The sequence below is a fragment of the Mustela nivalis genome, assembly GCF_964662115.1.
Source record: "Mustela nivalis genome assembly, chromosome: 8".
In the NCBI taxonomy this organism is placed as follows: Eukaryota; Metazoa; Chordata; class Mammalia; order Carnivora; family Mustelidae; genus Mustela; species Mustela nivalis.
The window spans coordinates 66,426,560-66,452,687 of record NC_139027.1 but is presented as its reverse complement, the minus strand read 5'-3'; the positions used below and the strand labels follow the sequence as shown (position 1 = coordinate 66,452,687).

Genomic DNA, 26,128 nt, shown 5'->3' with positions numbered 1-26,128 from the left:
AGCTGAGGAAAACATCCTCAGAGGGGGTCAGCAACTCCTGGGAGATTTCTTTTAACTTTGAAATAACTACAGCGTTTCTCTCTTCTCTTCTGAAATATCGTTGCTGTGGCGGTTTCTTCTTCGAGCCCCGGTTAACATGTCCTGCTGGCCCCCATTCTTTTTTTTCTATTCTGTTCTTAGTGTATTTTTGACCTGTTTATTCCAGGGTAGATAATCTTCACTTTATTGTGTCTCTCCTGATGCAGGCTTTCAGGTTTGTTTTTTGTTTTGTTCCGATTTGCTTGTTGTTCTGCTCCCCTAGAGATGCAGGGAGGGTGGCTGGCTCTCAGCTTGTCCACAGAGTACGAGACACTGAAGTTAAGGTTGTCTGCACAGATGGGCCCTCTGTTTTCTCTGGTGCACAGGTGCTATTACTGTCTCAAGACTATGGCAAACACTTGCTTGGCGTGGAAGACCTGTTACAGAAGCACGCCCTGGTCGAAGCGGACATTGGCATCCAGGCAGAGCGGGTGAGAGGTGTCAATGCTTCTGCCCAGAAGTTTGCAACAGACGGGGAAGGTAAGAATGGACTGTGGTAGGCCTTACTTCCCCACCACCATGGCCATCTCTGTAGAAGTAGCTAAGTTGTCTGTGCCATTGGGGTTTTTGACATTCCTGTGCCGTTGTAGGTTCCCAGTGGGTTTGTAGTGGGTATATGAGATGCAGGAGGGTAGCCTTCTGGATACTTACCTCGGTCCGCTTTTCTGAAGTGGACATGTATTTCCATTAAGTACTCCAGTACTGCTTGGTTTTGAGTGGCGGTATTCAGCAGTCAAACTTTGCCTAGACCACACTCGATGCATATCAGCACCCTGGTGTGGCTACTCAAACATCTCTTGGCTTTCACTTCTGGTGGTTATGTTTCTTTGTTTAAAGGATCTTGGAAGGATTTTGTTGTGTTTTTTATATTTGAGAAACAGTTAAATGCAGCTGACCTTTTTCTTACAATGTATATACCTTTTTTTGGTTCATGAATGATCACTTTGCCCTTGGGTCAAAAAATAACACTTACTACCTACCTCCAGGCAAGGCCCTGGGAGGTTCTCCATTGCCTTATCATATGGCTCTGCACTGAGAGTGAAGCTGGTAATCTAGTGGTGAGAAAACGGGCATAACTCACTACTTGAAACGGGCAGGGGCCTGTGCTTTAACTCTCCGACTTCCACATTCCTTCCATGCATTAAATAGGTTACAAGCCCTGCGACCCTCAGGTGATCCGCGACCGCGTGGCCCACATGGAATTCTGTTACCAAGAACTCTGCCAGCTGGCAGCTGAGCGCCGGGCCCGTCTGGAAGAGTCCCGCCGCCTCTGGAAGTTCTTCTGGGAGATGGCGGAAGAGGAGGGCTGGATACGGGAGAAGGAGAAGATCCTGTCCTCGGACGATTATGGGAAGGACCTGACCAGCGTCATGCGGCTGCTCAGCAAGCACCGGGCGTTCGAGGATGAGATGAGCGGCCGCAGCGGCCACTTCGAGCAAGCCATCAAAGAAGGTGAAGACATGATTGCAGAGGAGCACTTCGGGTCAGAGAAGATCCGAGAGAGGATCCAGTACATCCGGGAGCAGTGGGCCAACCTGGAGCAGCTCTCGGCCATTCGCAAGAAGCGCCTAGAGGAGGCCTCGCTCCTGCACCAGTTCCAGGCGGATGCCGACGACATCGACGCTTGGATGCTGGACATCCTCAAGATTGTCTCCAGCAACGATGTGGGCCACGACGAGTACTCCACACAGTCTCTGGTCAAGAAGCACAAGGACGTGGCGGAGGAGATCGCCAACTACAGGCCCACCATCGACACGCTGCATGAGCAGGCCGGTGCCCTGCCCCAGGAGCACGCAGAGTCTCCGGACGTGAGGGGCAGGCTGTCAGGCATTGAGGAGCGGTACAAGGAGGTGGCTGAGCTGACACGGCTGAGGAAGCAGGCACTGCAAGACACCCTGGCCTTGTACAAGATGTTCAGTGAGGCTGATGCCTGTGAGCTCTGGATCGACGAGAAGGAGCAGTGGCTCAACAACATGCAGATCCCAGAGAAGCTGGAGGACCTGGAGGTCATCCAGCACAGGTGAGTGGGAGCGCTGTCCTTGCTACAGGGCCACCAGCGTCCCCTCGCTACCGCCCAGGACCCAGCAGCTGAGTACCCTGTTGAATTGTTTTCCAGATTCGAGAGCCTCGAACCGGAAATGAACAACCAGGCTTCCCGGGTTGCCGTGGTGAACCAGATTGCACGGCAGCTCATGCACAGTGGCCACCCAAGTGAGAAGGAAATCAAAGCCCAGCAGGACAAACTCAACACGAGGTGAGCGTGCAGTCTGCACCAGGCTGGCTCCCTGTGTGCTGGACCAGGGAGGGTGAGGTCACTGGTGAGCCTTGCTGTCAGGAATTTCCCAGACGGGGTCACTGATAAGATGGCCCTGATGTCACAGCATTGGCATCTGCCTTTCAACACACCCTGGTTTTGCAAGAAGTGTCCTTTAGGGTGATGTCATTCAAGGTAGCCTGGCACCTGCCTGTCCCCACATCAGAAGTTAAGGTGTTAGTGTGAGACCTGTGCCCAGCGTGGAGGACCAGGGCATCATGGTGATACTGCTATTGTCTCTTTTGAGATGATATCTGGAACATAATTTTAGCATATTTTAGACGTACTTAGGGAGTAGAAGTCCTGGTTATCAAGTTAGACCTTTGTCCTGATGTTATCTTTCTGTTGAATAAACACATTTGAGTAGGTTGTGGTAGCCTTGGTTCTGAAGGGGACTGTCAGGCATGTTTGGGTTTGGAAAATGTTCATTAGGTGTAGTTCAGAGATAAGTAAAAAGCATGTAGCAGAAATGGAGTTACAAAAAGTAACCGACTCTGGGGTACAGATGTGCTGTCCACCCTGGAACTCCTTGAACAAGTGCCTCTTCGTGTCAGGCTTTTTCCAGATTACGTCACATCTTTGAGTTGTTTCGATAATTTGGGGTACATGTACTGAGTGAGATGATTTTCCAAAAAGCATTTGTTCTCATAGCATAGGGGGAGAGAAAAAATGATAGTTTTGACCTTGACTGTTAATGTCACCATGGAGCCATGAGCTGTCAGCTCATCTCTGACATGGTTCTCTCTGTGCCTTTGTGCCCATAGGTGGAGTCAGTTCCGAGAGCTGGTGGACAGGAAGAAGGACGCTCTTCTCTCTGCCCTGAGCATACAGAACTACCACCTTGAGTGCAATGAAACCAAATCCTGGATTCGAGAGAAGACCAAGGTCATCGAATCCACCCAGGACCTGGGCAACGATCTGGCCGGCGTCATGGCCCTGCAGCGCAAGTTGACCGGCATGGAGCGGGACCTCGTGGCCATCGAGGCAAAGCTGAGCGACCTGCAGAAAGAGGCCGAGAAACTCGAGTCCGAGCACCCCGACCAGGCTCAGGCCATCCTGTCTCGGCTGGCCGAGATCAGCGACGTGTGGGAGGAGATGAAGACCACCCTGAAAAACCGTGAGGCCTCCCTGGGAGAGGCCAGCAAGCTGCAGCAGTTCCTGCGGGACCTGGACGACTTCCAGTCCTGGCTCTCCCGGACCCAGACGGCCATCGCCTCTGAGGACATGCCCAACACCCTGACCGAGGCAGAGAAGCTCCTCACACAGCACGAGAACATCAAAAACGAGATTGATAACTACGAGGAGGACTACCAGAAGATGAGGGACATGGGCGAGATGGTCACCCAGGGACAGACCGACGCCCAGTACATGTTTCTGCGGCAGCGGCTGCAGGCCCTGGACACTGGGTGGAATGAGCTCCACAAAATGTGGGAGAACAGGCAGAATCTCCTTTCCCAGTCACATGCCTACCAGCAGTTTCTTAGGGACACGAAGCAGGCCGAGGCCTTCCTTAACAACCAGGTACTGCTCCTCAAGTTCCTTTGCTTTCCTTCCTGGGAGAGCAGGTCCTGCTTGTCCTTTGGAACTTTCTACCCAGGCTGCTGGTCCAGAGCAATCCTGTGTGAAAACAGGATAATTGAGGGGCTTTACACCCCAGACTTCCAAGGCATTGAAACCCATCCCAAAGTAGGGGATGGGAGCTGAAGGCTCCTGCGGGAGTGTCTTGCCCTGCACAGTAGCATTCTGTTTCAGCCGCTTTCGAGGCTCTCTTGTGTTCATAGCATGTCCTCATAGTATTGCATTAGATTGGCAATATTCTGTAAGGCAGTAATCCAGTTTGAGATGAATTGACAAGTGCACTAGGGGATTTTTTGGTTTGTTTGTTATTTGTTTGGTTTTCCTTTTCTTTCTTCTTTTCTTTCCTTCTTTTTTTTTTTGATGGGGGAACTAAGTGGCTCTTGCTCTTGAAGAGTCAGTAATTCTCCCAATGACACAAGGCAAAAACTAGAGAAAGAAAATGGCTGAAGATGGTGGCCAGTAATCAGGGTTGTTCATTTCTTTTCAAGAGAGAGTTTGAAGAGTATGTTGCTGCTAGGTGGTGGGCACATAAGGGGACCCTGGTGGCTGATGCATAAAGCACTGCTTGGTTTCCTCACGTACTTTGGGAAAACATTTAGCCATTGAACTACTGAAGGAAATTTCATTCCTTATGGGGTCTCACTAGTTGTTTTTTCCTCTGAACCTTTTGTTTTCTCTGATTCAGTAGATTAAGTATAGTGGAGCAAGTGTTATAAAGTATGTGTTGCATGGAAACTTAGGACTAGGGAAGAGTGCTTTTGTTATTCTGAAAACGAGTTGTATTTCATAGTTTTTCATCCTGCTGTGATTTTGGTTCTCTCTCTTGGAAAAAGGAGTATGTTTTGGCCCACACTGAAATGCCCACCACCTTGGAAGGAGCTGAAGCAGCTATTAAAAAACAAGAGGACTTCATGACCACCATGGACGCCAATGAGGAGAAGATCAATGCTGTTGTGGAGACAGGCCGGAGGCTGGTGAGCGATGGGAACATCAACTCTGATCGCATTCAGGAGAAGGTGGACTCCATCGATGACAGGTATGGCACCCTGGGGCTCCTGAGGGAGTCTGGCACCCTGAGACTCCCAAGCTTCTGAAGATTTAGTCCCAAGTCGTTGGGACTGTGGGTATAACTTTCCCAGTGGTCAGGGTCTGGACAGCTGGTAAAATTTAAATCACTTGGCAACACATGGCTGCCTAGAAATGTGGTTGTCATGGTCAGGCATGTAGAGGTGCCCACCAAAGAAAAGAAAACCTGAGAAGCCAAGCCAATACCTAATCAAAGCTTTGTAAGAGCCATGATGCCAGTTAGCAATCAGATATAAGCTGTGCTTTGCGAGAGTTGATGTGTGTGTAGCCTATCACATGATGGGCCCCTAGCCCTCAGCATGGCTCCCTAGCTGAGTCCACGTTTACCTTCATGCGAACTAGACTTCTCCGAAGTCATCCAAGAGTGAGTAGGGAGGGATGCCAAGGTTTGCTTGTCCGAAGTACATAGCAGAGCCACAAAGGAATATTATCAGGCCCTTCTCAGAAAATTGGCTTGGATAATGCCCTAATAGGATTTTTTTATGGTGAGGGAAGAAACCCCTTTCCTCTTCTGCCAAGGCATCTCCAAGATTTGATACTCTTCTTTGAGTTTTGTTTACTCATTTATTTGCAGTTAGGATTTTCTCCCCGACTGAAGGCCATTGTATTCTGTTTGTAACTAAAGTGGGAGGTCAGGGTAGATCAAGGTTTGGATGCACCAGGAAAGGCAGGTCTGATCTGACCAGTTGCATCCAGTTTAGCCTATCTGGGTCAGTCTCTGGCCTCTGTCGTGTTGTGTCCGTGTCCCCCCCCCCCCCCCCAATCTTCTGTGGTCCAGTTTGGGCAGGATTTAAGGGCTCATTGTGAGACTGATGTAATTGAGAAACAGGCTTCCATTCCGGCTTTCAAGGGCTGTGGAAAGGAAGAACTTGCTGAGAACGTTTCCTTGCGTATCATACCCAAGAGGGTCTCGTGGGATCCTACACCACGAGTATCATACCCAAGAGGGTCTCGTGGGATCCTACACCACTTATGCTATGGAGTGAAAGGGGGAATTACTCCTCCCTCTGAAAACTGTTTGGCTATAGCACTTCCAAGTCTGTCTTTTTCACTGATTCAGAACCTCAGCCATGTCTTGGAGGGGTGCTCCTGTGGAATAGGGCATAACATGTATTATCATTTTGTATCTGTTGCTCTTCAAACAATTGCAAAAGAATTCACTAAACCCTTGAGTGAGTGTAAAAAACAAAGATTAGGCAGGGTATTGTTAACTTAGAGAAAAAGAATTTCCTTTCTTCCCAATGTTAAATCTCAAGTTATTTTGTAAATACAACACGTCCTGCTCCTCTGTGGTGGATGCATCCAGCTGGTTTCCTGAGGGCGGACTTGGCGGTTAGGGACACCTTTTCTAGGCAGGCGTGCAGCCCCCTTGAGCTTTCCTGCATGTGTTTGTATGTCCCCTGGTGCTGCAGCTGTGAGGGGTTTTGGGAAGCAGGTGATATTGTCAAGACTGGAGACTCCCGGATAGGAGAGAGCATTTCAGCAGCCCTCAGTTGTGGTTTAACCTTCCTTTTGCCCTTGACTCAGAGTTGGGGCTCCTAGGGTTCCAGAGTCTCCTTAGGATTTCTGTCTTAAGATGAAATGGATCATACTGTCCATAAACAAAAGAAAGAAGGGGTGTGGGGAGGAGGGCTTTGCTTTTCAGGACAACTGCATTTTCCCCAGTTGTGTTCACTGAATTCTGGTTTCACTTTCATATCCGCCAGAGGTCTCATGATCAGAAACTCACGCCAGAGGAATCCTGTCCATTATCAAAATACACAAATATGTGAGTTCTCGGTGCTGTAGGGGCACAAGCTGAGTAAATCTTTGAATCTTAAGGTCTAACCCCCTGTCCAGAAACATTGTGATGCTCTTATAAAGCTGTATTCATAAAACACAGAATCATTATAATGTGCTTATGTTCTGGAAATCTTGTTGATTACCACTGAGTTTGTTGAAATGAAAAAAATACTAGAACAAAGACTTTGGCTCTTGACAGATGGGGGTGGGGTGCAAGTGACCTTTAAAGTGCTCGTGCCTGGGTGGAAAGGAGCCTGCGTCCAAGCCCGGCCCCGGGGGTGCAAATGAGTAAGCTTTCTGGCTCATAGGGAGTTCCAGCCTCCATATAGTCCTGGGAGAGCAAGGAGCCAGGATCCGGCTTCAAAGGCTAGACCCTGTCTCACCTGGGGAAAAGGCTTTTGTATTATCCATCTGTTTCATTCAGGCACCTGTGGTGCTTTACTTTTTACAAGAACCAGAGCTAGAGCTAGCGTCTGCCTCAGAGGATGAAGGAGCTTCTCAGTCTTACTGTAGGGGTAGAAGGTGAGAAGTGGAAGTAAAGCAACAGATTTAACCTTGCCCCAAACAAAGAGCACCCTAAGGACTGTAGGAAACTATGGCCAAGTTTTAGAAGGTCCTTCCCAATAATTAAATACATGATCCAACTTGAAAGTCCTTCCTCAAACGCCATTGGTTGCCGCTGGTGAATAGTGAAGCCACACTCGCTTTTTTTCTGAGTCAGCAACAAGTGTCATGCTGCCACTGTAGCTGTTTTTCATTCCGCAGAGCGTACCCCTCAGACGCCATCATCATGACCTCTTGGAGATCTGTGTGATTTGGACATGGGGCCCCAAGTCACCATTCAGGCTTTCCTTTCTTCCTGGTCCCACTAGAATTGAGAAACTGCCCAGCCAGAAATCTGTTGGGCATGTCTGAGACTTGAATATACATTCAGCTACAGAATCCAGTTCCATTCAGGATTCTGTCTGGTTGTGTTTATGTGTGGTAAGACTTCTCGGACAGTGTTTGAATTATTTTGATTTCCACCATTGCCCTGAGCTTCAAGGGTGCATGTCCTGTTGTGGCTGTCAGTTTCTGATTCCTCCTCACCTTCGGAGCACTTGGCTGTGGCACCATGGAAGAAACCTGGGTCTCTTACTCAAGACCTTGACCAAAGGCAGAACCTCCTGCATTTTTGTGCCTGACTCCAAATTACCTTCCACCTAAAGATGGGCTTTATCTTCTTATAACCCCTTACAAACAGTGACTGGAATTTGAGGTTTGGGAACTTAAACTTTTTTTGGACATTCTTTCCCCACTCATATTTTTAAACAGTAATTCCTTTAGCCCAAATTCATCAAAAGTATTTTAAGTTTTTTTTTTCAAATTTTTGGTATCTGAGAAAGAGTATCAAAGTAAAGAGGCTTTGGCCATTATTTTTTATTGTTATAAAAGAAATAGAATGTTAAAAATGTGGGGGGAGAAGCTGCAGCCTTTCATCTTATCCCTGGCACGTTTTAGTTTCTGCTTTCTGATTTGTGCCTTGGGGTTTTATACCACTGATCATGCATATACTCTTGTCATTTAACATTATTTAAGAAATACTTTTCTATTTTTGCATCTTACCTAAGTGATATAAAAGTACTAAGGTCCCTTTTCTTGAAGCTATGAAACCCCTTTCAACTAAAAAGAAAAATCAGAAGTCATTTTGCGTATCTGGTATATAGCTGGCGGTATTGTTTCAACTCATATTATTCCAGTTGCCCTGTAGTCACTGGCACCCTATAGGAGCAGAGAGCATTCCCTCTGGTTCCCTGGGCAGATGTTCCTGGGTGGATGATGTCTGCTGTGTTGCCACGGTCAGTTGTTTCGCCAGCATTCCCTGAGAGCCTGTGTTGCCCACAGCATCTCTGTAAAGTTGCTCTTGATCCTCTGAGGAAGGTGGGTTTTTTTTGTTTTGTTTTTTGTTTTTTAATTTTTTTGTATTTTTATTAACATATAATGTATTACTAGTCCCAGGGGTACAGGTCTGTGATTCACCAGGTTTATACACTTCACAGCACTCACCATAGCACATACCCTCCCCAGTGTCCATAATCCAACAACCCTCTCCCTACCCCGCTCCCTGCCGGCAACCCTCAGTTTGTATTGTAAGATTAAGTCTCTTATGGTTTGTCTCCCTCCCGATCCCATTTGTTTCATTTATTCCTTTCCTACCATGTTGCCTCTCAACTTCTGGGGAAGGTGCTTAAAGGTCTGTCAGCAGCCAGTGTTCCCTGAGCCACTCATGGCATCATGGAGAATTGAATTTGTATTCTTCCTTATTCCCCCAAGGGGACCCAACAAGAGAGACCTTGCCTGGGGCTGCAGGAAATTGCTTGGAGACTCAGAATGAAAACCCAACCTTTTCACCTGCCCCAGTTAACAGCCCTTACTTAGGTGGCTGGCTGGCTGGCTGGCTTAGGTTCCTTGGGAATATGGGAGAGACTGCGTTGGGGAAGTGCTGCACGCGTGGCTCTCAGTGCGGCGTAGTCCCTCCCTGGTGCAGAATAACTGCATCAAGGCCACCCTTCTCACGGCTCTCCCGGCATTCCCATAGCTGGTCTTCATCGTCTCTGGTGGAGAACCTACGCCACTGGGCGCAGGAAGGAAGTTTGCTCTGGAGTTATGGTACCGCCATGGTGTGTGCAGAGAAGCCGTGTGTCCAGCATTTGAGCTAGGGAGCCACCACCCCATTTCCCTTGTCACTCCCCAAGCTTAGCAGCTCCTACCAGTTTTTAGGAATTTTTGCTTAAGGTTTTGTGCTTCAGCTTCATTCAACCTTGATTACCTTTATCCGTTAATAAAGAGTGGGATCTAGGAGGTAGCGAATCTCATAGGTCTCGAAATTTTCATTCTTGGTTCATTGTTGTTTGAGGGGAGTTTTTCTCAAGGTGGGAAATACTTACCTAGGAGACATTAATTTAAAGCCAGGTAAATGGTTATCTGTATTTTCTTAGCCACAAATTGTTACCCCAGTTTCTTGAAAATGAGTTTCACATTCTCCTGCAGTGCTGCCTGTGGGGACTTGTGCACAGCAGGTGCTCAGGTTTTCTCCCCTATCACCAGATTAGGAAGCACTGGATTTATATGGCTTATTGGAGGCCAGCCTTTGCCTGTTTTGTGGCTTAGACAAGTGTTTTGGTCTCTCGTACTGTGGCTTACTCATTTGGAGGATGCTAAATTCTCTTGCTTATCTTGCCTTTTTGACATAATGCAAACTACAAGCAAACTGCTTTTATCCTGTGTAGAAACCCAGGAAAGACACTGAGTTGTAAATCCAGTCTCGGAAGATTCTGTGTTTCCTTTTTTGAAATTTATATTTTATTATTGTTAAAACAGACATCGGAAGAATCGTGAGGCAGCCAGTGAGCTTCTGATGAGATTGAAGGACAACAGGGATCTTCAGAAATTCCTGCAAGATTGTCAGGAGGTATGTTTCTCCTCAGCCCCTCTCCCTTCTTTCTTTCTAAGGAGAGTGAGAGCATTTGGCAGAAGAGCGCTTGGGATCATAAAATTACTTGAGGTCCAGAAATTCATTTCTGGCTGAGCCAGTATGGTAGCTTGTCTGCTCTCGGGCCTGCAGGCTACCACTTAGAGTAAATAGACTCTTCTAATCTAGAAGAGTCAGGAATTCTGTTCGTTATGGTGTACCCTAACAATATGTGGCTATTTAATTTTAAATTAATTAAAATTAAATAGAATTCAGAATATAGTGCTTCCATCATACTGGGTGTATTTTAAGTGCTCAATAGCCAACTGTGATTAGCAGCTGCCATATTGGACAATGCAGATCTAGAACATTTCCATTGTCAAAGACAGTGTGACACCCTAGAATGTTTAATCTAAATGCATTTAATATCATCTTGTAAGTAAGAAGGAAAGACCTAAGAGGAACAGGAACGGACTACCCAGGTAAGAAGCAAAGATTTTAAAAATACAGTCTGAGTTTCTTACTCACTGAAGACTTTGAAATACCCATCTTTCAGGTTCCATGCACACGTGTCTAACATGCCAAGAGCAACAATTCTGATTTCAGACTCCCGAGTTTTAACATGTGGTATTAATCTGATGATTCTCATACTATTTCTTGCTCCCCTGATACGTGCATGAACAAACTTGGAAAACTAAAGTTAGCCAGAAAAATGCAGTCCTTCTGCAAGCTAATTGGAGAGAAGCATCTGGCTGCCTTCACATATTCGTGACTTCATGAGCGCATTGCATTTTTCTGTCTGCCAGAGAACAACAGTGAGACGTTGTCTCTGGTTTCTTGGGTTAAATCCCCTCGGAGGCAGAAACGGGATGAAGAATATCCAAATGAAGCTGCATGGACCTTGGGGGAGAGCCCTTAGTGGGTGTGGGGACAGCATTAGGTTGTGTGCGAAGAACATGACTGAAATCACAACACTTTGCCTGCAAACACATGGCTGCATGTTAGAAGAAATGTGGCCCTGACCGAAGGCATGTTAGATCGTGTGTGACAAGTGATCCTTCATGTCCATTCATCTGCTGTCTTACTGTGAATCTTGCAGTATGCCCCAGCAGCTAAAGCTTCAGAAGGAAAGCCCTTGAGCTCTGTAGGTTAGGGTCTGTCAGCTTCCTGTGCCATGCTGATGAATCTAGATCAGTGGGGGATTTGCCTGGAGCCAGACAGGCTGTAGACCGGAGTGCCTCTTCATGTGACACTGAGCATTAATAACCCATTTGGATCAGATGCTCATTTAAAGAGGTATTATTAAAGCCTCTGCCTTTGGCCGAGGTCATGATCCCAGGGTCCTGGGATCAAGCTCCGCATCAGACTCTCCTTGTCAGGGAGCCTGCTTCCCTTTTTCTCTCTCTGCCTGCCTCTCTGCCTAGTTGTCATCTCTATCTGTTGAATAAATAAATCTTTATTTAAAAAAAAAAAAAAAGAAATGTGTGGGAAAAGTAAGTGGATTTAAATTGATGGTCCTTCATAGCGGAATCAGAGGAAATCGTTTTACTATGTCATTAGATCTTCGTTACTACTTGTTCCAAATTAGCACCCTTGGTTTTAAGGAGTTGAGTCCCTACCATGCACCAATGACTTTTGGGCTTGCCTTGAGGACTCAGTCCTTCCGTGATTTCCCCTCAAATGTGCAGGAAGGTTTTGGCTGGCCTGGTACGTCTTGGGAATGACCTGCAGGTCTCTGTGACTGTTCTTTTCTTAACATTAAAAGTTAGTTCAACTGTAGGATCTGCTGGGGGGTGCCATCTCTCCCACATCAGCATGTAGAGTTTCTGTGGGATGTAGGTCAGGTTTGGAGGCTCCAGACCCTTGGTATGGAAGTGTGAGCAAAGAGGAGGTAATGTGGTAGTCTCTGGCTGTGAGCTCTACATCATTCAGCCTCATCAAAATATATACACTCTTGAAGCGTCCAACTCTTGATTTCAGCTCAGGTCATGATTTCAAGGTCATGAGACCGTGTCCCCAGTCGGGCTCCACACTGGGCACAGATTCTGCTTAAGAGTCTCCCTCTCATTCTGATCCTCCTCCCCCCCACTCTTTGTCTAAAAAAAATTAAGAAGTACCTTATAAGCCAGGATCTCTGAGAGTGGAGTTTGTATATGGACCAGCTTTGCATTTGAAAATCTACCTGTTACGTTTAGGACCATTGCTGGCTGTGAGTGTTGTCCAGAGTTGGGAGGGAATCCAAGTTGTCTCCACAGTTCCTTCCCCTTGGGTGCCTTGGCTAGAGCAGACACAGGTTGTGAGATATGCCTTTGTTGCCACTCCCAGTAACCACTGCCTAGATGGGGACATTTACTGCAGAGGCCCCCCTGTTCCCAGTTGTAGATGGGGATAAAAAGCACATCATGGTTTTTGTAGTGGTACTTCAGTGTGAATTCCTGAAAAGTGATTTAGAAGTTATTGGCTTTTCTGTTTTATTCCCTCACACTATAAGGAAACTGCACTCAGAAACTGAAGGGTTTTTTTAGAAGGGCAGTATTACTAGACTTGGGCGGCCCATGGGATAGCGAATTCCATTGCTTTGCTCTGAGCTTGAGTCAGTGATCAAAGCATTTTTCCTATCCTTTTCCAATCTGCACAATATTCTTTTCTGCAGAGAATGAGTATATTCTTAAATGACCTTTGCAAATGCCCACGAATAATAACTGTGGTTCAAACAGCAGACTGCTGATGTAGGGCTGATGAACTAGCAAGTTCCATCGCTCCATTTCATTGTGCTGTAGCGCAGGGTGCTTTATCTGTAGGACGATGTGTTCAGCAAACAGCAGATTTGTTTATCAGCCTCTGGTTTTTATGTAGCTTTTTTTTTTTTTTTTTTTCTCTCTCTGGGTAGGTGGTTATGAATAGCAAAAATATGTGAATGTCCTTTGCACTTTGGATAAATGCCTTCTGTTGTGTTTAATCTGTGTGTCTGTACCTCTATTCCCCTTGGACTGAGTGAATGGCCATAGTAATTCAGATTTTAGCTACCCAGATAACTGGAAAAAAAATTATTCTTTTAAAGTAGGAAATTAGTGTCTCAACTGTTATGTAACTAATCTCTGGTCCTAGCTTACAAAGAACTGTGTAAGATTTACTGATTTGTCACCTCAATAAAGAATGACAACAAAGATCTTCTACCTCAACCCCTCCTGCATGGTGGGTGAATGTGCTGAGAAAGGTAGACATGATGCCTGGGGATTTGCCCATATTCGGAGCCAGAGATGCTCCTGTGACCTGCATCACCCTCCTTGACATCGTTTTCAAAGAATAGGCTTTGTTTTGTTTAAACAAATTTATGGGGAAGTCTTTCCTAGCAGCAGTCCCAAGTGTGAGTGAATGGCCTTAAAAATGTTGGTCCTGTGAGGGAAGGTTCTCTTGTTTCTCTGTGCCATTTCTTTTTTCTTTTTTGTTTAAAAAAGATTTTATTTATTTGACAGAGAGAGATCACAAGTAGGCAGAGAGGCAGGCAGAGGAGGGTGAGAAGCAAGAGCCCGATGTGGGGCTGGATCCCAGGACCCTGAGATCAAGACCTGAGCCGAAGACAGAGGCTTTAACCCACAGGCGCCCCCTCTGTGCCATTTCTAAACGTTGGAGATTGGACCATGGAGGGTTTGGGGTGCAAATTTGTTATGGCAGCGACTGGTGTAAAAACTGGGCTTCTCTCGTGGTCACACTGGAGAAAGGGACTTGGTCTCTGAAGACCTTTGATTCAGGGCTGATCATGCATTCCTCTGTGTATCTTTCTCCTAGGGGAGAAACAAAAAGCTCTTCCCGGGTTAGTACTGTGTACAGGGTAGGAATCAGGACCTGGCATGGCCAACTACAGGCAGTAAGGAGCTGAGTAAATTGGGATGAAAGCCAGCAAGGGAAGTGTGTCCAGGGCCTGGGGCTGGGCTGACTCCCACCCTCGGCCTCATGAGAGAACTCCCTTCTCAGATCTGTCAGCAGCTGGCAGGCTTTGTGAGCCTTTGCAGAGTTTAGATCCAAGGAGACATGTTGGGTCTCAAAATCAAGCCCTGGTGAGTGTTCTTGGTCTGAATGGAAGGCTCTTTAGAGAAGTAGAGGCTATAGAAAAAGAGGTGAAGGTGACTCAAACTTTGAAGGAAACTTACAGAGGGCATCGTTGTTGCCTTACCCCTACAGTGAGCAAGTTATTTATGCTTTGTAGCATTCCCATAGATACGCTGGGAAGGGAAGGGGGAGGGATAACAGAGTGGGGGTTTTGTGTTTGGTCTTTTTTTATATATATATAATAGAAAAACTTAAAGAATAAGAAGATTACCGAACAGAGTAAAAGGCAGTTAATCATGATTAACATGGTATAGCTGGCACAAGTGTTTGGAAGAGAAAGAAGATTGTGACTTGGACTTGTTAAAGCAGAATTTTAAACACAAGCCCCTGGGGGGGAAGGCTGGTTATGTGTGCCAAACACTTTGAAAGCTGGCTCAGAGAGCTTTTGTACTTCTGGATTTAATGTTAGATACATACTTTGGAGCAAGGCTTAGGTACATCTCTGCACAATGGAGATAACCTGTCATGACGGGTCAGAGTCGTAAAGTAAATATTTCGTTGTCTGTTGACATGGAAACGTGCAGTATGCATTGTACAACATAACACCACTCTTCCCAGGCAGAAAAAAGTCTGATGTCTGTGATCACAATCTCTGAAAACATTCTGATTTTTGTTTTCCTAGCTATCTCTCTGGATCAATGAAAAGATGCTCACCGCCCAAGACATGTCTTATGACGAAGCCAGAAATCTACACAGTAAATGGTTAAAACATCAAGCATTTATGGCAGAACTTGCATCCAACAAAGAATGGCTTGACAAAATTGAGAAGGTGAGAAATTAATGTGTTTGATGAGGCTCCTGTTGCTGTGGTGTGGCCATAGCATGAAAGTGACCCTGGTGGAAGTGAGCTACTCTATATAGCACAGTCTCTTGCATTTTGAGTCCTGTCTGATCCCATGCAGAAGTGTTAACATAGCAAGGAGCAGTCCCTCTCCCACTTAAGGATTCCTGACTTTGACTGGGGAGAAGGGAGAAAAGCTGAAACCCAACCAGGTATGGTGCGGAAGGCTTGATTTGTCTTTTAGTGAGTACTGGTAGTTCGGTTTCTGTTTTGTTTCTCACCTCCTGTGGAGGATGGCCTGCCAGCCGCCTGGACAGAGTCCCCACTATCTTGATCCTGTCATGTGTCCTGGACTGTAAGAGACTGATGATTTGCACAGAATTTAGAAATACTACATTATTTTGAGTTTTCTCTCTCTCTCTCTCTTTTTTTTTGGGGGGGGGGGGCGGTGACCAGGCACTATAATAACTTAAAATGTGTTATTTTGGCACAGGGAAATTCTGTGCAGCATAACTGAACATGAAAGTGAAGTTTCCCACCTCCCCTCTTCTCTTTCTCAGACTTTATATTGTTTCAGACTTTTTAAGATTTTATTTATTTGAGAGAGCTCACAAGGATGGGGAGCAACAGAGGGAGAGGGAGGAGACTCCCTGCCGAACAGGGAGCCCAATGCAGGACTCAATCCCAGGACCCTGGGATCATGACCGGAGCTAAAGGCAGCCACTGAGGTGCCCCTTGTTTCAGACTCTTAATGGTTAAAGTAACATGTTAGGGGCTTAGGGGGCCAAGTGGAGAAGATGAAATCTGACGTCATGAGCACTTCCCTGCTGCCCCAGATGAAACTGTTTCGTCATGCCATGGTCATTTCTTGCTGGACTCTTGAAAGCCATGTCGTGTACATAGACTAGGCCCTTGTCCATTTTAGTCAGTGGTAGCCTATGTGGAAAGGCTCTGTATGTTGAATGAATAGGTAGATCCCAGCTTAAATACCTTAAGGTTAATTTTCACAGTGACCTTTGTTCCCTAGCAAACTGTATTTATTTATGTTTTCCAGGAAGGAATGCAGCTCATTTCAGAAAAGCCAGAGACGGAAGCTGTGGTGAAAGAGAAACTCACTGGTTTACATAACATGTGGGAAGTCCTTGAATCCACCACCCAGACCAAGGCCCAGCGGCTCTTTGATGCAAACAAGGCTGAACTTTTTACCCAGAGCTGTGCAGATCTGGACAAATGGCTGCATGGCCTGGAGAGTCAGATTCAGTCTGACGACTATGGCAAAGACCTGACCAGCGTCAACATCCTGCTTAAAAAGCAACAGGCAAGTGGACAAGGCGATCACATACTTGGGCCTCTTTCTGCTTTGTTGACGTCATCTTCATTGTCTTAAGTTGCCCACCATGTTCTCAACCACCTGTCTTCTGTGTGGAGGGTGTGTTTGTCCTGGCAGCAACGTGGGACATTGCTAGAATCAAGTGGAAAGACATAATATTAGAAGTATTGGGTGTCTGTTCATGGGAATACTTTCTTTTATTTTCATCATCTTAGTTGATAGATATCATTAACAGCCGAGTAAATACTCACTTCATTAATTTCTGCAATTTACACGAGGGAAAGTAATCAGGTTGGCATACTTTGCTGTGTAATGTCTAGTAGGTACATGTTAGTTATCTTTGTTGGTCATGGTACTTTTTAGATAATAAAAGAAATTTATTACTTGTTTTGGGGACATCATGGTAATGCATCCTAAAGGCAAATGAATTTACTTCAAATTTCGAGAGAACAGCTTCCACGAAGTTGAGAAAGCAGGGTGGTGGCAGAATTTCCAGTGGCTTTCCTGGCTGGGTTTGCGATGTGTGGCCAAGTCTTGGCCCCCACAGTTGTGCTTAGAACCACTCACTGTGGAACCATCTTGGCCAAGTGCTGAGGCCCTTTTCTTCAGAGTGATACCCACCGTTTTGCTAAGTGGCATGGTTACCTGGCTACATTACTATGCATTAAGGAGTTTTGTTCTCATGGCTGTTAACTTCCCTACATAAGAAAGGAGTCCGTTTATTCCTAGATATGACCTCCTGTTTCTCAGCCATCAGTACGTGCTGTTGCCTATATGATGTTTCCCAAATGAGGAACCCCCTCCCCCGGTTTCACTTTCACTCATTTTTCTCCGGTAAAGAAGCAATTAGCATGTTTTCTCCTCATTATTTGGTATTAAAAAAATAATCAGGATTTTAATTGAAGAAATTGAGAGAAGGTGGGAACATTAACTATTTTCTTTGCCTAAAAGAACTGGAACTTGAAAATGTTACTTTTTTCCTGATGGTAATATGGGTTTCCATCATTGTTATGGCTTATAAACAAGCAGATGAAGACTTTCCTTTCCCTGTAATTAATTCTGGTTTCTTTTGTTACTTTCTAAGTTCCTGAATGCACCTGAATATTGTTTCTAGTTTAAAAATCCTGGAAAAAGGGATGCCTGGGTGGCTCAGTCAGTGAAGCATCCGAGTGTTGATTTCAGGGTCAGGAGTTATGCCCTGTGTTGGGTACCATGCTGAGCGTGGAACCTACTTAAAAAGAAAAAGAAAGTCCTGGAAAGGAATTAATTGGCAGTTTGATAGTTGTTAAGAATCCTTTCTGAGACTCTCCATTATATAAATTTAGACTCAGTCTTCCGTTTTGGCCAGTGCCCAAAACATTTTTATAGGATTGTGTATCGCCCATGTCTCTCGTGTGACAAACTTGATGTTTTCTCCCCTCAGATGCTGGAGAACCAAATGGAGGTGCGAAAGAAGGAGATCGAGGAGCTCCAGAGCCAGGCGCAGGCCCTGAGTCAGGAGGGGAAGAGCACTGACGAGGTAGACAGCAAGCGCCTCACTGTGCAGACCAAGTTCATGGAACTGCTGGAGCCCTTGAATGAGAGAAAGCATAACCTGCTGGCCTCCAAAGAGATCCATCAGTTCAACAGGGATGTGGAGGACGAGATTGTAAGTAGACCTTCACCACACAAGGGGCCTCTCCATAGGCCTGCTCCCTTTCCCTGCCTTCAGCCATGTGCTCACTTCATTAGACTCACTTTGTACTGCACTGGTGAGCGAGACTGTCGAAACCCATGCTTTTATGTATTTACACAAAATGCAACTCCATTGTTTTCTTTGATTTTCTAAAGATGTTCTAGGGTTTTAATGCCCCTAGAATAGTAGTTTCAAAAATAAATTAAGAGTGAGGACTCAACAGCGAGTCCAGCAGTGAGGATGAAGTATTGTCTAAAAGACTAGCCCTCTCCTTGTAATGGGGGAGAAGGCCAGGCTCCTCAGGCAGCCCTTGGCAGTGGGATGGCACACACCTTCTCTCCCTGCTGGCCACCCTGCTGATCCTCTGTTGCACTTGTTTGCATCATACGTTTGTTCTTTCTGAGCAGTCCTGACCACCTCAGTTTACAATTCTTTCCAGCTGTGGGTTGGAGAGAGGATGCCTTTGGCAACTTCCACCGATCACGGCCACAACCTCCAGACTGTGCAGCTGTTAATAAAGAAAAACCAGGTAAGCATTTCTGCTTCGGCTAGCTCAGTCTGATGAATAATTGCTCCAGATGACAGGGTAGAGAATGTGAGAGAGCCCTGTTTCCCCCACTCCCACAGACCCTCCAGAAAGAGATCCAGGGACACCAGCCTCGCATCGATGACATCTTTGAGAGGAGCCAAAACATTGTCACCGACAGCAGCAGCCTCAATGCTGAGGCCATCCGGCGAAGGCTTGCTGACCTCAAGGAGCTGTGGGGCCTCCTCATTGAGGAGACCGAGAAGCGCCACAGGCGGCTTGAGGAGGCACACAGGGCCCAGCAGTACTACTTTGACGCGGCCGAGGCGGAGGCCTGGATGAGCGAGCAGGAGCTGTACATGATGTCTGAGGAGAAGGCTAAGGTGAGAGAGGTTTCCAGCCCTGCCCCAGAGAGCCTCAGATTCCCACCCTAAGCTTATTTTCTGTTGGTGGCTGTGTCTTCGTGAAACATTTCATCATTGCCTTCAAGTGTTATGGGGCACACCATGGTGGCTTGAGGTGACTGGAATCTAGCTGTTTCCCCCAACCAGAAGCTTCCTGTCTGAGCTCTCCCAGTATGCTATTAAGACCGGGTTGATCCTTTTTTTTTTTTTTTTTTTCCCCTTTAAGATTTTTATTTATTTATTTATTTGACGGAAAGAGAGCACAAGTAGGTGGGGGTGAGGGGAGAGCAGGCTCCCCACCGAAGCAGAGAGCCCAATGCGGGACTCAATCCCAGGACCCTGGGACCACCACCCGAGCCGAAGGCAGCAGCCCAACCCACTGAGCCACCCAGGCGCCCCCCCGCCTTTTTTTAATAGATATTTGCCAGAGTCCTTTTTGCTCTCTTTAGATAATAGAGTTACCTAAACTTCATAAGATGCTTTTGAGACCCTTTTAAACTCCTTAGGATTGCAGGATGCTGTCATCTCTGTATGTGTTAGGCTGTGAGGAGCCTTAGCCAGCCATGGCACAATTGGTTTCCCAGGCTTTAGCCTGTACCTCAGAGACATCACATTCCACACAATCCTTGTGTTCCTCTTGTGCAGGGCCTCCCACGTTAATCCTCCTGAAAGGCTTCAGTGTTGCACTGCCCATATTAGACTTGCGGTTTTGTTCTTTCTGACAGTCCTTCTGCCCATCGTGAAATCAGCTTGTCCTGCTTGATGATGGTGTTGGTCAAAGGGGATGACTGTGGTTGTGACCTTCCCCCTCTTTGCAGGATGAGCAGAGTGCTGTCTCCATGTTAAAGAAGCACCAGATTCTGGAACAAGCTGTGGAGGACTATGCAGAGACTGTACATCAGCTCTCCAAGACCAGCCGGGCCCTGGTGGCTGACAGCCATCCTGAAAGGTGAGTAGTGTTCATGATGAAACTGACCTCTCACTTCCTCCCAGTGTGAGGGTCTGTTCCTCTGACCCATGCAAATGGAAATGGCAGCATCCATCTCTAGTAACTGGTGATGTAGATCTTCGGAAAGTGTCTGTAAAATAGACCCAGTAAGCCTGTGCTGAACCGTAAGGATGAACTCTTACGTTAGGGAATTCCTCTTACGGGTTAAATATCTCCTATGAGCCAAGGCCCTCTTGAAAAATGGTGTTAGTGAAAAGTACAGATTTTCTTGCACAGAGACGGGTTATCAAAACCTGTCCTGGGGCGCCTGGGTGGCTCAGTGGGTTAAGCCGCTGCCTTCGGCTCAGGTCATGATCTCAGGGTCCTGGGATCGAGTCCCGCATGGGACTCTCTGCTCGGCAGGGAGCCTGCTTCCTCCTCTCTCTCTCTCTGCCTGCCTCTCCAACTACTTGTGATTTCTCTCTGTCAAATAAATAAATAAAATCTTAAAAAAAAAAAAAAAAAACCTCTCCTTGGGTTGAAAGTCATCCAGTTTTTAGTTAAGTGAGGATTAGTTTTAGGAGTGGTAGGCAGGAATGCACAGACCTATAAAATAGTAGGAGCAAGAGGATAGCAGTTCCTCACATACCAAATCCATGGAGCACCTTGGGAATAAAGAAGAGGAGGGGTGTGTGTTTGGTACTTCCCCGCCTTATACAATGCTCACATATTAGTTAAGCCTAAGGCAGTTACCTTGGGCTTGCTGTATAATTGCCTTTTATAACTCAGGAAAAGAATCGGCTTTGTGCATCAACCAAAGGCAAGTTGAAGATGCAGTCAGTGGCCTTGTTGGTGTAGGGCGTCCTTCATGTATTCATGATAGGATTCCCAGGAAAGCAAGAAGTCCTTGTCTCTTTGATTTCTTATTACAAGACAGTCCTGGGGAGAAGTGGAAGGAGGGGTTGCAGCACTCCCAGGACCCACTTGATAGGAGTGGTGGGAAAGAGCACACACCCCAGAGAAGGTGGAGATGTGTGCCAGACAGGGATAGCATTTGGCCTTTCGACCTCATGGCTCTGGAAAATGGAAGATGGCTCCTGGGTTTCACATTAACTTTTAACGTCAAAGGAAATCCTGACTTCCAGAGCCAGCAGTGCAGAGAATTGGGGTTTCTCCTCCCTCCCTCGGTCATCACAGTCAGGATGGCCTTCAGCCTTAATGATTGTGTTCTGTTTACATATTGGCTCTAAAATTACTCAAGGTCAAATTGCAGAGTTTTATTTTTTAGGCTAAATAGGTGAGCTGGAAGTTTCCTTCAAGAAATTTTATGTAACGAGGTAGCATTTCCACCTCGTTTGTTTTTTCCCTGAAGAAAACGTGGCATTAAAGGTCCTCTTCCTGCCGCTCCTCCCCACCTCTCCCCCACTTGCAGTGAGCGCATCAGCATGCGGCAGTCCAAGGTGGATAAGCTATATGCTGGCCTGAAAGACCTCGCCGAGGAGCGGAGGGGCAAGCTGGATGAGAGGCACAGGCTTTTCCAGCTCAACCGGGAGGTGGATGACCTGGAGCAGTGGATCGCCGAGAGAGAGGTGGTCGCAGGGTCGCACGAGCTGGGGCAGGACTACGAGCACGTCACGGCAAGTACCACGGGCCAGGCTGGGGCGGCTGTGTGGTGTGCACTGTGCACGGACTGCCACGTGACTCCTGATCTGTGAGCACATCTCACGCCCTGGACTCACATGGTCATGGGGTTTGGTTTCAGTTCAGCTTTTTCATCACCGGGCAACTTTGACTTGGGTTGTTTAACCTCGCTGTACCTTTGCCCCAGTAGTGAAAGGAGACAGAGCCAGGCGGGGCCTTGCTCTGCGACAGAGAGCAAGAAGGAAGGCTGATTGAGTTTTTAGAGCTAAAACTGTTAAGTCACGCATACCACTTGTTTCTTTCCAGATGACGTTCATGCAACCAAGAAACAAAATGTTCACCGTAGTCGCACTGATTTTTTTTTTTTTTTAAAAACACTCCTCTCCATTTCAGATGTTACAAGAACGATTCCGGGAATTTGCCCGAGATACTGGGAACATTGGGCAGGAACGTGTGGACACGGTCAATCACATGGCCGATGAACTCATCAACTCTGGGCATTCCGATGCTGCCACCATCGCTGAGTGGAAGGATGGGCTCAATGAAGCCTGGGCTGACCTCCTTGAGCTCATCGACACGAGAACACAGATTCTCGCTGCCTCCTATGAACTGCACAAGTTTTACCATGACGCCAAGGAGATCTTTGGGCGCATCCAGGACAAACACAAGAAACTCCCCGAGGAGCTTGGGAGAGATCAGAACACAGTGGAAACCTTACAGAGAATGCACACCACATTTGAGCATGACATCCAGGCTCTGGGCACTCAGGTGGGTCAGGGAGCTGACCTGGGGGGCAAGGAGCATCTTCGGGCATCTCTGAGGGTCTCTCTCCATTCCTCAGCACCTCCAAATATGCCTCCAAGAATTGCCCAAATTACACACACACACACCCAAGAACTGCCCAAATTATATGCGCACTCATTGTTAAAATGCCCCATTTGGGAGAACTCAGTCCCTAAAATACTGCACGGGCAGATATCACTAAGTGACTATCCCCTTGATTAAAACAAACTAGACACGTTTGCAAACATTTGCAAGTTACAGACCTCCTCAACAAGACTTTGTATTATGTGAGCATATTCATCCAGAATCATTTCCACAATAATACTTTATTATTCTCCATCCACCAGGATCTCAGTTATATGTCCATAAAGAGGGAAAACAAGAGTCTAATGTCTTAATGAGCCTGGTCTCCCAACTTCCCCGTCTGAGATGGCTGACACTAAGACTTTCTTTACAAGATGCTTGACAGAGTGATAACAACACAGCAGTGAGAACCTGGGTCTAATCACTCTTTAGTCCATGCCCCAATCTCTGCACAGTTTCTTGTTTAGTCTTATGATTTTTAAATGAAAAATCAATTGTATCTTTTTCTCCTAAATTTAATGGTCCTAGAGAAGACGCCAGTTTTATTAAAGATAACCAGCCCTGGGTACATGAGGAGGTTTGTTCTTGTCTGTTAGGAGCGCGTTGGTGATTTAGGGCAGGGAACAGCAAACTTCTTCTGTAGAAGCACAGATGGTCAACACGTTCAGCCTTGTGGGACACGTGGTCCCTGTTGCAAATCCTCAGCTCTTCCATTATAGCATAGGCAGCCCTAGACAGTAAGAAATGAAGGAGCATGGCTGTGGAACAGTCAGTTTTGATTTATAGAGACACACGGCCCAGCTTTGACTGTGGGCTGATCCCGATCTGGAGCCATCGGCTTTACCAGTCTTCGGTACAGTCTGGAGTACGTTCTTTGGAGGGACTGCATTTACCACCATTGTCTTCTCCCGTATCCTTAATTGGTCCTTTCTAGAAGCTGATAGATCGCAGCTGGGGCTTCACACAAATAAAGTGGCTTCAGCTTTTCCACCAAGGAAGTAGAAGATATTGAGGGAATATTTAAGAATAGGTATGTAGAATAGCTGAGGGTCTACCTGAAGCAGAATTTAGTAGGGTGCACCATGTATCCTAAGGATTTCCAGTCTTTCCTTCAGAGGTGGTGGACTCCCCAGCTCTGTGACAACTTACCATTCAGAAGCTTGTCAGCTTTGTATTCAGCGGCTTTCATCACACACAAGGTCCTGGGGTACCACGTGAATGCCTGAGGCTCGTAATGATGCCATCTCGCCTGTTCCTGGAGCAAGGCGTCTGGAGAGGGGCAGACCCCAGTTAGAATTGGGGCTTGCTGCTCTGTATCTCTGCATGTTTAATTTGTCTGAAGTTTCTGTTCCCTAATGCTTTGAGGATCCAAATGTTGTTTGCAAAATATGTGCTCCCATGAGAGCTCTGTAAGGTTCTGTAACTGCTGTTACATTAAAAAAAAAAAAAAAAAGCCTGGAGGAAGTTAGGGAATGCTTAAAGGACAGAGCTAGAACAGACCTTATCAGCAATAGGTCTTTCCCTGCACCTGTAAAATTAATCATTTTAGAACCTGAAGAAACTAGAGATGATGGAGTTGCTCTCTTATTTTCTTCATTAAACCCCTGCACCTGGTGAGACTGAGGGCACCCCCCCCCCTTCCTCTCGAGGGAGGGTAGGAGTCTACACCCTCAAGTCCTGAGAGACTCTGCCTCACGGTACCTGCTGGACGAGGCCATTTACAGCTCTGCGAGTATGGGGGCCCCTCCTGCAAGTGCAGACTCAGCCGAGGTTTCTTGTAACAGAATTAGATCAGACGGAGGCCCTTGGGTGGAGCTCCCAGAAGCCTGTGGTGTGTTCTTCCCTTGTGGGCTTGTGCCAGCCCACTCTCCACTCTGCAAGGGAGCCATAGTGGTCTTCACTGACTTCTCAGAACAGTCGTTCATTTGTGTGGGGAATTTTCACTTTTGCTGTCCCTCCTCTACCTTGTGTGTGTGTGTGTGTGTGTGTGTTTGCTTGGGGCTTTTTAGTTTGTTTCTGGTTTTTTTTTTTTAGAACAAATTAAAAACAAGCAGAGGCACAAGAAAAGGTTTTTCTCTTTGCTGCTGTTTGTTTATTTGGGGTTTGGGGTTTGGGTTGTTTTTGTGTTTTGCTTTTTTTTTTAATTGTTGGAAAAGATTTGTTTAGTCCTATAGGAAATTAGTTTTTCAAATAAATTTCCTAGGAACTTGCTTGTTGTACTTTGAATTATTACCTGAGCCACAATCATGGAAGAGTTCCAGAAGCGAGGATATGGAAATCAGATTGTCATAGAAAACAAACCACATTGGTTCTTCTTTGCATCTATTGCAGAAATTTGTTTTCCTTATGTGCCACCACCTGAAGTCCTTCTGTGTGGTTGGGGTTGATATCCAGCTCCCCAAAGACGCCAGTGTTGTCAATACTTCCGCTTCTCCCTGCGTACACCCCCAGCTGGTATCTGTCAGCAGACTTCCCTCACAGGCCTCTCCAGGCTCCTGTAGTCTGGGATGACACTTGTGTGCGGACTGTGGTCACACAGCCTCAGTAAATGATGGCTGAGTGTATATTCTCCTCCTGTATAAGTGTTTTTAATTAGATGTCCTCTGCACTACTAATATGTAACAGAAATGTAAAAATATAAAATAGCCACAGTTGCAACTTCCTCTCGGAAAGGCCTGTCTCACTTCCACTCCTCCCCAGAAAAGGGTGAGAGCTGATCCTTGTTTATCCCCCTTTGTTGCTCAGAAAGTGGATATTAGGTGCAGTGTCTACACTTCCCTTTGCTCCTGGAACACTTTGCATGAGTGTAGAGCCCTCCCTCATTCTTTTCCATGCCTACTGAGGAGCCTTTTGTGTGGGTGTGCCTTCGTGAATGTAACCAGATTCTCATGGATGGACCTTTATTTTCACTCTTCTGCTTTTACAGATGTTGCTGCAATAAATAATGTGTCTTTCATTTCCTAAATCTGCGTAACTATATATAATATGTATAACCGGTGCATACTGCCCATGCCTTCTCCAGGAGCTGTAACCTATTGTTTTATCAACAGTCAAATCTACTCACCAGCAGATACACCCTTAGACTTGAATTTTTGCCAGCTGATATATGACAGATTACAGTATCTCCATGGAGCATCTTTTCCCAAGACCCATTTGCATTTCCTGTTCTTCAGGAACATTTCCTGTTCTGCAGAGTTTTTATTAAAATTTGGCTAGTGAAAATTGCACCTTCTTGGATGTCAGTCTTTTTCTTTTTTTTTTTTTTTTTTTTAGATTTTATATATTTATTTGACAGAGATCACAAGTAGGCAGAGAGAGGGGGGGGAAGCAGTCTCCCCACTGAGCAGAGATTCTGATGCGGGGCTCAATCTCAGGACCCTGAGATCATGACCTGAGCCAAAGGTAGAGGCTTAACCCACTGAGCCACCCAGACACCCCCGTCAGTTTTTTGGGCTGCATGAGATGATACATTTTTGTTTTTCAAATTGAACTGGCACATATAAGAGCTCTTACAGCAATATCCCATAGCAATGGAAAACTTGTTTTCAAACTGAGTTCTTGGGGTGCCTGGGTGGCT

At 46.3% G+C, this 26,128-nt stretch overlaps 1 protein-coding gene across 5 annotated transcripts in view; it reads left to right on the top strand.

Annotated features, from left to right (window-relative positions):
• SPTBN1 (spectrin beta, non-erythrocytic 1) overlaps positions 1-26,128 on the top strand; it is a 195,985-nt gene that overhangs the window by 149,289 nt on the left and 20,568 nt on the right. For all 5 annotated transcript variants that reach the window (XM_082743544.1, XM_082743545.1, XM_082743546.1 and 2 more), the window contains 14 exons: positions 405-558; positions 1,228-2,098; positions 2,195-2,332; positions 3,157-3,913; positions 4,804-5,006; positions 10,199-10,289; positions 15,022-15,168; positions 16,235-16,498; positions 17,934-18,158; positions 18,625-18,714; positions 18,813-19,094; positions 19,934-20,064; positions 21,476-21,680; positions 22,078-22,452. In XM_082743544.1, coding sequence (XP_082599670.1) covers positions 405-558; positions 1,228-2,098; positions 2,195-2,332; positions 3,157-3,913; positions 4,804-5,006; positions 10,199-10,289; positions 15,022-15,168; positions 16,235-16,498; positions 17,934-18,158; positions 18,625-18,714; positions 18,813-19,094; positions 19,934-20,064; positions 21,476-21,680; positions 22,078-22,452 — 3,933 coding nt within the window. The remainder of the gene's footprint in view (positions 1-404; positions 559-1,227; positions 2,099-2,194; positions 2,333-3,156; positions 3,914-4,803; positions 5,007-10,198; positions 10,290-15,021; positions 15,169-16,234; positions 16,499-17,933; positions 18,159-18,624; positions 18,715-18,812; positions 19,095-19,933; positions 20,065-21,475; positions 21,681-22,077; positions 22,453-26,128) is intronic.